Raw genomic sequence first — 15,509 nt, 5'->3', positions numbered from 1 at the left:
TTCATCGATATATGTTCGCGTGTTCGACAATATAATCATAAATAGTTACGTGAATTGATGAGAATGACTAAAATTGATCAAACAAACATAGTTACGTGACTATAATTGATTCGCAAAACATACATCACTAAAAGTCTCACACATCGATACATACATAATTAAAATTAACATTTTACCTATTTTTTTATTTATAAATACTTATACCATCGATCAGGGCTGACTTAACATATTGAATATTCATGATAATTATGTATATTTGATTATCAGCTCGTATGTGAACAATTTATATAGAATCTTAACTACATATTAACCGACGACTGTTAATGAATCTAGAGACCTCGAAATATGTAGTTGTATTATAGTGTTAAGGTATATTATAACTATATAAGCTATCACTTATGTGAAAAAGTCTCCTGGTTCGATAACATGACATACTCGATCGGTCTCCCATTTAAGGAGGGTGCCTCTTGGTTTTGAGGCAATATGAGTCTCCTGGTTTGATAGCATGAACCAAAAAAAAAAGAATTAAAACTCATATTGTTCAAAACTTGTATATAAATCTAGCTTTTTCGTTGGCAGGAAAAATCCCCAGCATCATACGATGTGTATTTGGTGGTTGTCTTAATTTATATATTTACTCGTTCTAAGTCTATACTTTGTATGTATTTGTGTTGATCTAATTATAAGTATATATTTACATAAATATTTTGGATAAACTAAAAATATATAAACATTATATAATAAACAAATGAAACGATAGTTATTAAAGTAAAAAAATCGTCTAGTTTAATTATTTGAATGAATAATGTGTGTATATTTTCAATTTTTTAACTTAATATTCCGTGAATAAAAATTAATACTCTTTATTTGTGAGACGGGTCAACCCTATCGATATTCACAATAAAAAGTAATACTCTTAGCATAAAAATTAATATTTTTTCGTTGATGACACAAATAAGATATCCATCTCACAAAATACGACCCGTGAGACTGTCTCACACAAGTTTTTGTCCAATTAAAAATGTTAATGATTTATCTTGTTCGTATTATACAAAAATATTAAAAATATATTTAAAATTTTAATATCCAGTCCACTTAGTCTTAGCTACTGTATCAGTTGTCCTTGTCTTAATGAAGGTTTCGAAATAAAAGAAAGAAATTAATATTTAAGTTAGTTAGTGTAACGTCTCTTCTCATTTCGTGGCGCCTGTGATTGCGACTTCGATGTACGGCTTCGAGGTCCACTGTGCACGTGTCATGTTATAACACGCTGAGCAGGAACAATCTGGAACGACAGCACGGTAAATTTAAGACAAACTTTACACGTGTCGATAAATTGTCCAGTTCTGCCAATTCGCCGGCGACTGATAGTAAAACGAGGTCGTTTTGCTATTATTTTTAACTTTTTGACTGTTAGGTAGGATTTTAATTGTACGGTTTTAGGGTCAAAGATTTCATGCCTTTAATTTTCGTAGGTGCATTCTCTAATGTACACTACTTTTTATCCATTTATTATAACATATCATCATGTATTAAATTGTTAGCTAATACACTATGTATTAGCGGAAATATATTATTCTCCAAGAAAATCATGTAACAAGGCTTCGTATGATTTTGAAATATGGGTGTTCGATCTTTATAGACTAACCGAAAAATTTATAACATGTAAAACTATCATGGGACGTGATAAGTTTTGATCTTTTTGTCATGGGAGGAATATAGATACATTGGGGATACTAGCGGATCCATTCGACATTAGTTTTCGACCATCGTCACTTCTATATGAAGCGTATTGTAAAAAGAAAATATTGGAAAATGTCATTTCTAATAGCATGTCGATTTTTTTTTTTGGAGTATTTGTTATTGCGAATATATCTCAGGTTATTTGGTCCCACTCGTTATAAATAAAAACACGCAGGTCGATAATTTACTCTAAAAAATAATTTCAAAGATATTTATTTTTACTTATACATATTATGACGTGGTAAATATATAATTTTGATATGATGCTCATCAACCTGTCAATCTTTGTGTCCACTAACGAGATATAACTCATCTATGGGATATACAATATTGATATACTTCATCACATCCAATAGCGAATGATACTCAGTGATAAACACAAAAGTTAGCACGGTTGATGAGCAACATATTCTCTTTTTCACCAACTTAAATCAAAATGCTTTTAACATAAATTTTAACATTGACCAAACATGTTTTGAAAATTCTTTAAAAATCTACTTCGTAAACTTAAATTAACACAATCCAATTAGATGTTACGTTAACGGCTTGATTACGTTAAAAACAACGTTGAAGAAGAGAATTTACTAATCACACCTATCCCCTCAAATTTCAAATTTGGGTTTCATATTGGCAAAATACATATGTTCAAAAATAATTTATTAAATTATCTTTAATTAAAAATATATGTTTTACACACACGGAGAAAATATTACACATTCCATGATTCATAATCCCCATTTCAAGAAGTTTTCTCTCTGTCCATACCAAACCAAACAATAGATTTGCCAACATACACACTCCAACCTCGTTGAGACTTGAGACACAAGGAAGATTCCTTGAAGAATTACATGACAAAGACACAGAACATATGTGTACTATGCAAAACTTTAGAAGGATTATAGTTTAAGGACTAGTTCTTTTCAAGCTTGGTTTGATGGAATCTTGGAGCACTCTGGGCAGGAAAAATGCCCTTTGGCAAGACAATTGCTGCAACGAGACAATCTCGACTTTCCATCCATGGATGGATTCTGATCAACAACAGGAATCAAACTGAACAGCCCACCTTGTTTAATCAATCCAGAGCCTTTGCATCTGGAGCAGGCAATCAGTTTCAGGTCACCACACCTCTTGCACATTCCCAAAGAACTGCTAGTTAGGGAACAACTCAATGCATCAGAATTCAATTATATGTTCAAATATAAGACTGTCATTGGTTATACCACCCATCCCATGAGTTTGAGCTTTGACACAAGGCAATTTTAACATGGCATCGGAGCAAGATGTTATCCTTGGAGCATAAAACTCTTTCTACTATGATACCATGTTAAGATTAGAACTTGGATCTAACTCAACCCCAAAAGCTAGATCAAGGAGGAAAAATTGTCCAAGCCCATATATACAACTCCCAGGTTATTTGTTCAACCAAGGTGGGACAATTAACAAATCTAGGACCAGATTTCAAGCTTGCACACGTGTTTAATCTTAAAAGTTGAAACTATCATCTTCTACAAGCTCAAGCCTACAGAAGATTTAATGCCCAAAAGATCCAAATTGGTCGGAGAATCCATTGATAAGTTACAGAGTGAGAGCATAGCCATTATTTGTCCCTACTCTATCTCTGAAAATTGAACCGGGACAATCCCTTCAATTTAATTCAAAACTCTACATTCGTATGCTTGATATTGAACGATTTCAACATGACAGGAACTTTGTTTCCCCAGGTGTAAACAGATGCAATCAAAACCAAAAGAAAGTAAACTTGACACAAGATTCAAATCTGGAGTAGGTTTTCAGCCAATCAATCAAGCTTGCAGGAACTGGAATCATAACCCAGAAAAAGAAAAAAAGAAAGGAAAATCTCCAAATTTCCAACTCGTGATTCGAAGAGATAAAAGGGTTTCGGTGTGGAGTACCTTCGCTGGGAAGAGGCAATAAAGGAATCGATTTTAGGAGCAGAAATGGTAGCGGAAAGCATGAGAGCCCCCACAGCATAGCCTGCAATTTCAGACGCTGTTATGTTTTCGAACATCTTTCGTTGTTTCTTCCTTCGCTTCTTTCTTCACAGCCTTATCTTCCAACCCGGAAGACATGATTTCATGTAGTTTATTTTATACATTGTTAACTTCACAATGTCTGAACAACGAAGTCGTTGTAGTATAGTGGTGAGTATTCCCGCCTGTCACGCGGGTGACCCGGGTTCGATCCCCGGCAACGGCGTGTTTTTTTGTGTTTTGATTTTTGGTTTCTAAATAAGGCCCAATACATGTTTGGGCATTTTTATGTCAAATTTAGTGTTGATTTTTGGTTTCTAAATAAGGCCCAATACATGTTTGGGCTTTTTTAGGTCCAATATTTTCTTGTCCACTGTCCAAAACATTTATATTACAACGAGCCAGTTTTGGTGTAAAAGGAATTTGGATTTGGATCCAACCTTAAATATTGGGGTTAGCCAATTGATCCCAAAGTTTGATGATTATATATGGCGCTTTCCTGCAAATCACAGAATCTCAAGAACACAATTTCAGAGGAAAGGGATAACAAATTAACAATCAGCACTTGGTCGAGGGAGAAAAATCCTCTGATTAATGCCAACTAATGTACGTGATTTTTTACTTACTGTTGATTAATTAGCATAATTAATAATTTATTTATGGTAGTTGTTAGTCGATATACCGGTTCTTAATAGTTGACTAATAAATATAGTGATCGATAGTTAAAGGACGTGAAAAATTTTGACTCTCTCTCAAATATGTTCACATCCTTGGTCTCGAGGAACATTCTAAAATGAAAAACATAAAAGCAATCGAGAGAGTTTCTTGAGAAATAAGAAATTAAAACAACAAAACAAATATAAAAGCAGCTCTCGATTACAGTGTGTTTTAATGCTTAAAAAATGGATTTGGATTTAGAGGAAGAATTGGATTTTGAATTCATGGATTTAGAATTGGCAAAAATTTCTGTGAGACGATATCACAGGTCGTATTTTGTGATACAGATATCTTATTTGGGTCATCCATGAAAAATTATTACTTTTTATGCTAAGAGTATTGCTTTTTATTGTGAATATCTATAAGATTGACTCGTCTCACAGATAAAAATTCGTGAGATCATTTCACAAAAGACCCACTCATTAGAATTTCATCAATTCGATTTATAGATAACATTATTATAATATCAGCAATCCATTTTAAACTTAAATTAACTTTCCTAACAATATTTTATCTTCTCCACTATCCCTGTATCCTCCCCGACAATCTCCATATATTTTACCCAATTTTTCATTTTTTCTAATTATCCTTTTGTTTTCAAAATTTTATGAAAATATAACTTATCCAAATGAATATATTTTATACTGTCATTATATATACATAATATTTATATATCACATTATATACACAGGCAACGAATGTTCACTAGCGTAAATTACAGCACTCACCCCCATTAAATTCTCGGGTTCACCCTAATTTCATCCGATATTCACAATGTCATTATAAAAAATATACTCGTCGCAATAAAAAAAAAAAAAAAAACCAGGAAAACGACATTATTTGCACGTAAGAAGATGCCTGGTTCATATATTTAAACACTTGCACCGCAAGGGGAAAAAATGAAAACCAGGACAATCTAGTGAAAGGTCATATGAAGGGTGCGGCGTCAACAAATATAGAATTCATGTGGCTCTTCAATAAATATTTATTAAAATAAAACATGTCATATTCGGTTACAAAAACACCTTTGATAAAAACTCGACTAAAATTAGAGCAATGTGACTTGCCTGAGGTCGAGATTCTGGGGGATCAGACCTTTGTGTGACTGACAATACAATTTGACTCATATCAAATTAAAATAGGGCAAGAATAAAAGCCTCAGCGAATCGCCAAGCCCTGCACTGCTTGAGTGCCATTTTCGGTTATGTTATTCGCTTGGATGGTAGTAATCACATTAGAAATGTGTCCCTAAAAAAAATTTGACATTTAAATCAGTCAGAAAACCCGATGTAATATATAACAAATAAAACTGTTTGATCTTTATTTTTAAAAAAAATTGGTTTGATATTAAAGAGTGCACGATCTCTGATTCAGCTATTTATATAATCAAACTAGAAATGCCAGAGTGAAATCCTACCCGCCATGCTCCAAGCTTTGATCTAAGCACTTTCCATTGCTGATGTCCAAAATCACGTTCAGCATAGCGGCTGCAATACAATAATACAACTTGTAGACGCTTTTCATAGCAATTTAAATCATATACATCTAACAAGTATATTACGTACCTCACGATGACTACTTGGTTCATCTGATCAATCCTGCAGTCCATCAATTTTGCTGTTATTGCCTTCACAACCCATGGCTCGACCTCATTGCCTTCAATCTAAGAAAGCCACGAAGCACAGAAATATATAGAGATGTAAATTAGAAGTTATGCCCACACGCGGAAAGAAAAGGCATTACCTTCAGTGTGTCCTTAATCAATGGATAAGGAACACGACCAGATTCATCAGTGCTAAGATCAACCAAGGATAGCAACCTCATCTTCGTAACACAATCCTCATGCACCAGACCTACACCATACCATAGAAACATTAAGTACCTGAAGAGCGTTGAAGCATTGCCACTAAGTTGAACAAACCTACTGAATGAGGCTTAAAGCATGTAATAGTTCGAATGCAAGAAAGACAAGCGATAACTCACCATAGCTTGTAAGTAAAGTGGGATTTGTCGCATGAAAATTCAAATATGCATCCAGCCTCTGAGTCACAAAGATTTTTAAAAGTTGATACACCGTGGAATATTTAGCATCTTTCTCCAGCTGAACCACAGCTGGCATATCTTGCAAATCACTCTGGTGCACAAAATAGAATAAGGAAATTGAGAAGGCCAAAATAAATGCTTGCTAATAAAAAAGCCACATTGAGATGTGTTAAGAAACATTGAGATGCGTTATGCAGAGAATAACAAAAACCGGTAAACCAAAAATAGAATCATATCATACCTAAGGGACAGACAATGAAGTGAGTATGTATTGCAGACACATGCTTAAATTAACAAAACACTGGAAAAATTGTTCGGGAGAATAATGTTTGGCAACCACCTTAGACACAAAAGTGAACAGAATTGCTTTAACCCAGACTAACAAGACTAAACTCAGAGCTGCTTCAGTGCTGCTTATATTTAATGTTCATTCATCAGCAGATCTCTTAAGAGGGATAGGGGGAAAAAGCAGCGTCGTGCTCATTGCAAGGAACAGGAAAGAGAACCACAGATGTTGAAGCTTGTAACACTCTTATTTTTTATTTCTGGAAATAAAAAATTTAATATCTGCTGAGAGATTGTCATTAATGTTCTCAAGGTAGGGCTCAAAGTTGGTAACCTGAAGTTCATTGATTTTTGTATCAATAACAGCACATCCAGGCAATGTTTATTATGATTAAAATTTAAAAGGATCAACTTGTTCCATTATTCGCACCAAGAGAAGAACTTTGTTTGTCTCATAATAAAAAATTTCAATTGGCACTTTACTTCAATGATGATACAAGGTAAAACCAAACAATTCTTGCATAAGAAATACACATGAGCAGCCAGAAGACATCGCAACCAAGTAACGACATCCACGATATATTCTACCAACATAATTAGGAACACAATCAAGATCAAAAGCACAAAAAGATGGAAGAAAGTTTATAACTTTCACAACTGAAATCAAGCAAACTTTTACCTGAAACATATCAGGTGCCTTAACAAACTCAATAATAGCTCGAACAGCTTCTTGCTTAGCCTCATTAAGAGTTGAGGCATCTTCGCCAGAAAAAGTAGCCAGATACTTGACAAGAAATTTAAACGAGTCTCTTGCAGTACTGGAAAGACAGGAATTTTGTTTGATCATCACATGATGAATACGTCCTTTGTATAGAAAAAGATAATGCAAAAGTGTACAAATCGAATCACTTACCTCTTAGTCTCCTTCAATATATTAGAAACGGTGAGAAAGAGAACTCTCTGGTCCTTCGCCCCAAGATTCCACTCCCTGAGAAAACTATCCATCTTCTTGAAAGATGGAACAACATGTTCTGTAGTATTACCACTAACTGCCAAACTAAGTGCCTTCATATACACAAAGAATCTGCTATACGGGTTCTCCAATAGGTTGTAGAGGTTGAATAGACTATATAATGGAAGATGTTAGACAGCAGTTATAAGATGCTAGGATCTTGATGATTAATTGAAAATAGTTATATTACATCTTCAGGCGCAGTTCAGGCTTATTGTTTGGCTGTTGAGTAAGCTTGGTTGATATGAGCTCAGCCATCTCATGCGCTCGACCAAGACTATCAGGCTTCTTAACAAGGTTGCATATGACAATATATATGCATTCAAGATCTAAAATGAAATTAATTAGAAGCCAGCCAGAAACATCTAACATACCAAAAATATTTTTAGAATAAAAACATACTACAACTGCTATATTAATGATCAGAGCATATTCAAAAACTAGCCAGGAAGAACAAAAAAACACATACCTCGAAGAGAAATTCACATAATTCAATCAGAATGACCAAAGAAACACATCACATCAACATCTAACTGTGAAAATTTATTATTTTTACACAAGATTTTCTTTTATGATTTAACTCATTTCAATTGCAAACTGGGCATTAATATTATCCTAACAAAGAATGGAAAACTGGACCAACACAGCACATAGTTATTAAAACTTCAGAACCATTCAAGTGACAACTAAAGAGACTCATCCAATGCGAATTATATCACCTTTTTCAGAAGCTTTCGAGAAGATCACATCAGCAGAGGTAAGCATCAACGAAGCTAAATCCAACCACCGATTTTCAACCATACATTCTCCAGCTTCCGCCAATAATCTACTGACCTGACCCTCCGCCACCTTTCGACACAGACATCAAAATTACATAAAAATTCGTCACAGACGATAACCAAATATCAACTACAATCACCAAACATCCATATACATCTCCACAAAAACCTGCATTATTTAATGCGCCGATAAATCTTTGTGTAACTATTACCTCGGGACCTGCATCACCCCATGACAACTCGGCAGTAAAACGAACGACGGAGAGGGCAGGATCTTCTTCTGATGTGGGGACAACCGTCGCCATTCTCTGAAATCTTAGATTGGGAACCCTAGAGAGATCCGATGGTGAAGAGAAGAAAAGCAATGAGATAAGAAAGAGGGATGAACCTAAACCCTAATTCCGGGATTGTGTCGCGAAAAGGCTTCGCTAATAATACGTGTTTTAACTTAAAACATAGGTTGGGCGGATGATAAAGTGGGTTTATGAATTTTTAATTCAATTTATCTTTTGTTGATTTTTATTTAATCAAGTTAATCTTTCATATGAATGATTAGATTATATTAATTGAGATAAAATAATCACTTCTCGTACCCTATGATTAGTTATCATACTGTTAATTCATCCTATTTTTTCAATTTTATTCTTCTCCTAAATCCAAACTCACCACACCACCACTTCCACCCACTGACCGCCCCCCGACCACCCCCCCGCGGGCTGACCCCTGCCGCCCGTCGCCAGCCGTCGCCCGATGCCGCCGAACGTCACCGCCGCCTCCTGACGTCGATCACCCCCTCCGACCCCCGCCGACCATCACCCGACGCCGACAGCCGCCGCCGCTGTCGATCATCCCCTCCTCCGGCCGACAATCACACCGTCAGCCGATAACAACCACCACAAAAATGGAAGGACAATTTTGTCAATTCATCACAAGATTGTTATTTATCACATTCTTAATAATCATATTCAATATCTAATTCACTTAAAAAATTTAAAAATTCACGTACTGTCACTGTGAATCTCATATTTAATATATTTGAATTATCTTTATTCAAATAATAATTAAAAACTATAAAAATAATTTACAAATAAAATCAATTTATTAATGATTATAATTTATATACATACATAGTCATATATCTATTAATAGTTGCATAATTTCAGATTTTACGGTTAAGAGAAGCTGAAGAGTGGTGTTGTCTTATTAATATATTTCGGGGTTAAACTGTAATTTCACGACTTTAAGGTAGTTCACGTTAATTTTACGCCAAATGGGGGGGCCTCTGAAATTATATACTAAATTTCTTTGTCAGGGTTAGGGTTTATACAGCAGCCGCACAGAGCTAAATCCAAAAATCAAATTTCATCCAGCCGAAACCCTAGAGCAGAGAGCTTCTTGCCACTGGAGATCAAGATGGTGCGGTTATATTTCTCCCTTTCTCTATTTACGCTTACAAATGAATTTCACGCTTACAAATGAATGTCTTTGTACTTGTTTGAATGAATATATTGTGTGCGTGATTGTATGAGCAGCCGTCCCACAAAACGTTCATGATAAAGAAGAAATTGGCGAAGAAACAGAGGCAGAACAGGCCTATCCCGTACTGGATCCGTATGCGTACTGACAACACCATCCGCTACAACGCCAAGCGCCGCCATTGGCGCCGTACCAAGCTCGGATTCTGAGCGACGCCGTTTCTATCTTACCTTCCCCTTCTTAAGATTATGTTTTTGTCTCCTTTGGATTTCATTTTATAATTTAAATGAAACAGACAGTCCTATGTTTTGTGATGCAACACTTCTTAGCCGGTTTTTATTAATGTTATGGATTCTTAACAATTGCATTTTGAAACTGTGTTTGTATTCTTTTAATCTAGCTTTAATTTATTTCCTGTACATTTGAATTTTTTTTCCTGTCCGTGGCTGGTTGGTTCAAGGCTCCTGGGAGAATGTGTGTAACTAATCTGGGAGAATGTAGTGTATTTTTAGGAGGAAAACTTTGATTTTTAGAAAGTTGAAGCTTTTTTATTTGTCTCCTGTTGTAGATATGGCTGTTGTTAGATTCCCATTTTTTGTACAGTTTTATCCACCTGTATGGATTTGGCTTGTCTAATTGAATTAACTAGCTTGGATTAGCTTTACTTGACTGTAGAATCGACATGAAATGATCAGGTACAGCTTAACTCTCCACAGAAGTATGAACTATTATCTTTATGGTGGCTTCATTACTTGTCTTTTCGGTTTTTAACTGTCATGTGAGGAAATTGTACAACATGGTCGGAGTGTTAGGCATTTTAGTGCATGATAGATTGAATATAGAGACGAGTTTTGGTTTAACAGATTGATGTCTGTCGATTGAATATAGTGATGACTTTTGGTTTAACAGATTGAGGTTTGATCTCTTAAACAACGGATTTTTGAACACGGTAAATCTGCATATCTCTGAACTAATGCTTGAAACCTTTGTGTTGCCTGAGGGAAGGATGAAGGCTTTGTTACGGTTCGATTGCTTTGCACTATTTTATTCCTTGTGGTGAGGGTTTACGGTTGCATGTGTTTTTGATGTATTTATTGTTCGGGGTGTTTGAATAGAACCGGCCTCAATTTATCAAAATTTCAGTAAATTTACTTGATGGTAAGGTAGAAATTGTTAAGTTGAAAGGATGGATCCAATGGGGCTTGTGAATACTTCTCATAGGATTGAGTTTGTGTCTTCATGTTTAGTGTTTACCAGCCTTCTGCTATGTGATTTTACATCGTGCCTAAACGCCAATGTAAATGTAGAGGAGATTTGGTTGCTGCCTTTTATAGCACATCGTTCTCTTCCCAATTTTATTTTTAACAAAATAAAATAAAATTGTGTTGACATCTCGTTCCGATATCTCGCGATTATTAAATCATGTGAATTTCTTATATTTTATTATGAGTTCACTCTTTAATTTGAAAATACAATTTTATTTTTAACAAAAAAAAATCGTGAAATCAAAATTGGAACACATACACAAAGGTACAAATACACTTGACGTACATGTGGATAATTCAACCATCTAAAATCAAATCACTCAAACAATTGTATCCTCGTAAGGATATAAATTGTTTATATACATGAAAATTCTATCGAGGTTCATGCAAGAATCAGACATTTTAGCGTTACTCGCCATCCAAATATGGTATACGGTGGCATATAAAAGCCTATCTAAAATGGTTCCACGGGAGGTGCTGATCAAGATTTTCTATAATTTTTCCAATGAGTATGATATAGGATATGTTAATTGGACTCAAAAATTTCAAACAGTCTATTTGGATTTCTTAAGTTTTTTTAACGAGAAAACTACATTTATGGTTATTTATATTGGTCTTTACGTGATTTTGATCTTATATTATCTAATTTCGGTGTTAGTCTTCTATATTTGTTTATATTCAGAAGCTTATTGTTTTTTTTTCCGCTTGACACTTATGTGACATCGATATATCTAGTGTCATGTAAAGACTCTCATTGAAAAATGACTAAAATTATAAAATAAACGACAAAAATTGTGAAAAATTTACATGACTACGACTCAATTCTTAAAATATATAGGACCAAATCGTATAAAGATAAACACATGTGATTTTTTTATTTTTTATTTGAAAGGAATATAATTTATTCATTAATTATAGTTTGATTTTTGATAATATTGTGCATATTAAAGTATAGAATTTTGTCTTTTTAGATTACTGAGATCTTTGATAAACTATAGGTATAATATATTTATTTTAAAAAGAGTTTATTTATTAATAAAATTATTATTTTCATATTTTGTGGGATTCTATCCAAGAAATAAATCTTATAGCAAACGAAGCTTATAAATAATCAAAGATAGATGATGTGATTAAAAAAATGAGGAAGATAGACGACGTGATTAAAAAATGAGGAATATAGACGTCGCAGATAGCAAGCACGTGAGTTTGTGATTTATTTCAAAGAAATCAAGTGTTCAAGTCAAGGCGTATTGCTGTGTTTCCGTAGAGTATTGAATACACGGAGATACAACACCTCAAACAACTAATCACATTGTTGATTAGTGTGTTTGTTTATCAAATAAAGTTTCGGCTTCACAAACATTTCATCATTAGTTTTGGTTTTGTGTTAAGGTGTTACAACAATACATACAACATCTACATCTGATTCATATAATCTCCTTCGATTTAGTACTTTTATGTCAAACATCTCTTTCAATATTGATGAACAATAGATGTGGGAATAACATTTTGTTTTATGTAAAAATATCATTAAATTTTGAATTTTTTTTAATATTCAGTCATTGTTTTGATTCGAAGTATACGATCATATTTAATGGGAAAGTCGTTTTTTTTCCTCTTTATATTTTAATGCAAAGTACCAATTTATGTTTTTTTCCACATTTATATTATTGTGCCCCACAGTTGATTGCAACAACATATCCAGTATAATTCATGAACCTGCAACACTATCAATTCTAAAGTTTTTTACACCATATTTTTTTGGAAATTTCCAATATACCTGGAGTATAATTTTCTATTAGAATTTGGTCTTCTCTACCGTCGAAATTGAATCTAAGTCAGTATATTTTAATTTTTGACATTTTTAATCATTTTTTCGTTAAATATATTATGTTACTCTACAAAAGTAGCAACATGTTGGCGACAAGTCAGCGAAACAACGTCACGTATGAAAAATGACTAAAACTACATAAAGTGATAAAACAAAAAACACGCATGATATATTAAGACGGAAACTTGACTTGACAACTAAGATGATAAAAAATTTGAAACACAACAAATATATATTACTCAAACCTTTTATATAGTATTTCAATTTGCTCAAAAATAGACAAACTTTTTATAATAGAGTAGGTCTCTTCTTCCTTGAGATAACTTAGAGTTGTCCGTTTATGGTTCATTTGCGACACGGTCTCACGAATCTTTATCTGTGAGACGGGTTAACCCTACCGATATTCACAATAAAAAGTAATACTCTTGGCATAAAAAATAATACTTTTTAATGGATAACTCAAATAAGAGGTCCGTCTCACAAAATACGACTCGTGAGACCGTCTCATACAAGTTTTGGCTTTATAATATTAGAGCGGTTGCCCAAATCAATTTATACTGCAGGATTTTTAGTGTTTTTCTGTAAATTGTTTTCTATTCAGTTAAATTTCTCGAATTTTCTAGCTAATTTAATCTTAGAACTATTTTAATCATGTTACACGAACAACTTGCAATCTATCGAAATAATTCGTGTTTAATCAGTTTACACCTATATATGTCGCAAATCTATACTAAAGTCTAAAACCACTGAACTTGAGTTGCAATCTTCAATATATTTTGTTCACATGTTCAACACCACAATATTATTTCATAAATCAATGTATATACAAAAAGGATTTTCATTTAATTTTTGAATTATTAAAATATTTACCATGAACTGGACGAATTTCCAGATGGAAGAATCTTGGCAGATATATATATATATATATTATTATTATTATTATTTCTTTATAGTATAATTATTTTTATTGCATTATAAATAATTTCCAGATCCCCATGGATTCCATCGCAGTTGCAGGAAGGCAAGCGGGCATGTGCATAAATCTGCCAAGTCTTCAATTAATAATGATTTTAAAATAATAAATAAATCCAACTTGATCATTTCAGAAATATGACAATCTCTGTATTTTATGTGAACAAAAAACTATCACAAAAGCTCTTGCGAAATAATTTCACGAGCAATTGTGTGATATGGATTAATGATTGGACTTCACTCGTGAAAATTATAACGTTTTATGTTAAAATTATTATTTTTCATTACATGTATGTTCTATGTTGATATGTCTCACTGATATAGATATATGAGACCGTCTCTACTTAAAATATATATATTTAAACATCTCATGTCACGTGATATATATATATATATATATATATATATATATATATATATATTAGATCACGACTCGATTGCATTTTTGAAGCACATTTATAATTTTAAAATCATCGTATTCAACTCAAGGTTTTTTAAAATAGATAACGATCACAATCTATCTGCCGAATCCACCTAAAACAAATGGTGGGTAGCTCGATTGATTTGTTGTTCTTAATCGACTTGAAAGGCTAATTTTAACAAAAAAATCCATTACATATAGCGATAATCTAGTTCGGATTTTTAAGGAAAAAAATCGATGAATGATCATATTCATGTCTGTTGGATCGCCCTCAGACCGATGGTCTGTAACATAGTATAAGCTAGCTGGGATTGATTGAGATGGGTTCGTGGTTGGTTTTTGCGTCGTGAAATTGAAGCACGCCTCATGGGATATCTTTACTTTATACACGTGATGGGTAACCTTTTTTTGTAGCCCTCTGTTTCAAGTTTCAATTATCAAATCATACAATTTTACCCCCTCTTTATTTGGTTATTAAAGTCAAATAACTTGAAAATTGATAGCATATGAAAGGTCTACACATCACACATGTACTCTTCAAGCATTATTACATCAATATATATATTTGATTTGTGAAGTTTGCAAAATAATATTCTTGGGAACAACACCCCATGTTCTTGTGATATCTTGCAAGGACATTCACCTCTTTGAGAAAAATAACATATGGATGGAGGCTTGGGAAAATTGACGGTGCGTAATGGAAAAAGTCCTTTAAAAAAAAAAATAGATTGTACATTTTTTATGAAAGTTAAAAATGTTGTCACATAATAATATTAGGCTATTTTCTTTTTATTTCAAGCTGGGTAGTTATTAGGAGTGTCAAAATCGGACCCGATCCATTATCCCGACACAGTACGACCCGTATCTGAACTGAAAAAATAATCAGATTCGGGTCAAGAAAATTTTAAATTTTTTAAAAAATATATAATTAATAAATATTGCATGTATTTTTATGTATCGTATGTATGAAAATT

At 33.4% G+C, this 15,509-nt stretch overlaps 2 protein-coding genes, 1 long non-coding RNA gene and 1 other non-coding gene across 5 annotated transcripts; 2 read left to right on the top strand and 2 right to left on the bottom strand.

The window, feature by feature from the left end:
- Positions 1 to 2,385: 2,385 nt before the first annotated feature.
- On the bottom strand, positions 2,386 to 3,816 carry LOC142538868 (uncharacterized). The gene is made up of 2 exons (XR_012818753.1): positions 3,657 to 3,816; positions 2,386 to 2,889 (listed from the first exon to the last, which is right to left on the bottom strand). It is a non-coding gene; the product is annotated as an uncharacterized LOC142538868 (long non-coding RNA).
- A 72-nt stretch (positions 3,817 to 3,888) lies between these two features.
- TRNAD-GUC (transfer RNA aspartic acid (anticodon GUC)) lies at positions 3,889 to 3,960 on the top strand. The gene has a single exon. It is a non-coding gene; the product is annotated as a tRNA-Asp (tRNA).
- A 1,411-nt stretch (positions 3,961 to 5,371) lies between these two features.
- On the bottom strand, positions 5,372 to 9,008 carry LOC142539585 (uncharacterized). Of its 2 annotated transcripts, XM_075645148.1 has the most exons (10): positions 8,783 to 9,007; positions 8,511 to 8,640; positions 7,982 to 8,120; positions 7,693 to 7,905; positions 7,459 to 7,597; positions 6,435 to 6,585; positions 6,195 to 6,304; positions 6,017 to 6,114; positions 5,869 to 5,938; positions 5,372 to 5,699 (listed from the first exon to the last, which is right to left on the bottom strand). In XM_075645148.1, exons 1-10 carry the CDS (start codon positions 8,873 to 8,875, stop codon positions 5,610 to 5,612), a joined length of 1,233 nt encoding a protein of 410 aa, XP_075501263.1. In that variant the 5' UTR covers positions 8,876 to 9,007; the 3' UTR covers positions 5,372 to 5,609. The 2 variants fall into 2 exon arrangements, with proteins under 2 accessions (XP_075501263.1, XP_075501262.1); XM_075645147.1 differs by having other exon boundaries at positions 5,869 to 6,114; positions 8,783 to 9,008.
- A 954-nt stretch (positions 9,009 to 9,962) lies between these two features.
- Positions 9,963 to 10,441, top strand: LOC142538867 (large ribosomal subunit protein eL39x). The gene is made up of 2 exons (XM_075644163.1): positions 9,963 to 9,986; positions 10,103 to 10,441. The coding sequence occupies exons 1-2, from the start codon at positions 9,984 to 9,986 to the stop codon at positions 10,253 to 10,255; spliced, it is 156 nt and encodes a 51-aa protein (XP_075500278.1). The 5' UTR covers positions 9,963 to 9,983; the 3' UTR covers positions 10,256 to 10,441.
- The last annotated feature ends 5,068 nt before the right edge of the window (positions 10,442 to 15,509 follow it).

The sequence above is a fragment of the Primulina tabacum genome, chromosome 3 (genome assembly GCF_025594145.1).
Source record: "Primulina tabacum isolate GXHZ01 chromosome 3, ASM2559414v2, whole genome shotgun sequence".
Taxonomy (NCBI): domain Eukaryota; kingdom Viridiplantae; phylum Streptophyta; class Magnoliopsida; order Lamiales; family Gesneriaceae; genus Primulina; species Primulina tabacum.
The sequence above is the reverse complement of the archived record's forward strand: the minus strand, read 5'-3'. Positions and strand labels throughout refer to the sequence as shown.

What these genes read in the sequence shown, in the direction of transcription:
- LOC142539585 (XM_075645147.1), bottom strand. Translation starts at nt 8,875, where the DNA reads ATGGCGACGGTTGTCCCCACATCAGAAGAAGATCCTGCCCTCTCCGTC. An exon ending in GGGGTGATGCAGGTCCCGAG is followed by an intron (nt 8,641 to 8,782) that starts GTAATAGTTACA and finishes CTGTGTCGAAAG; the next exon opens with GTGGCGGAGGGTCAGGTCAG. An exon ending in TGATTAAGGACACACTGAAG is followed by an intron (nt 6,115 to 6,194) that starts GTAATGCCTTTT and finishes TGGCTTTCTTAG; the next exon opens with ATTGAAGGCAATGAGGTCGA.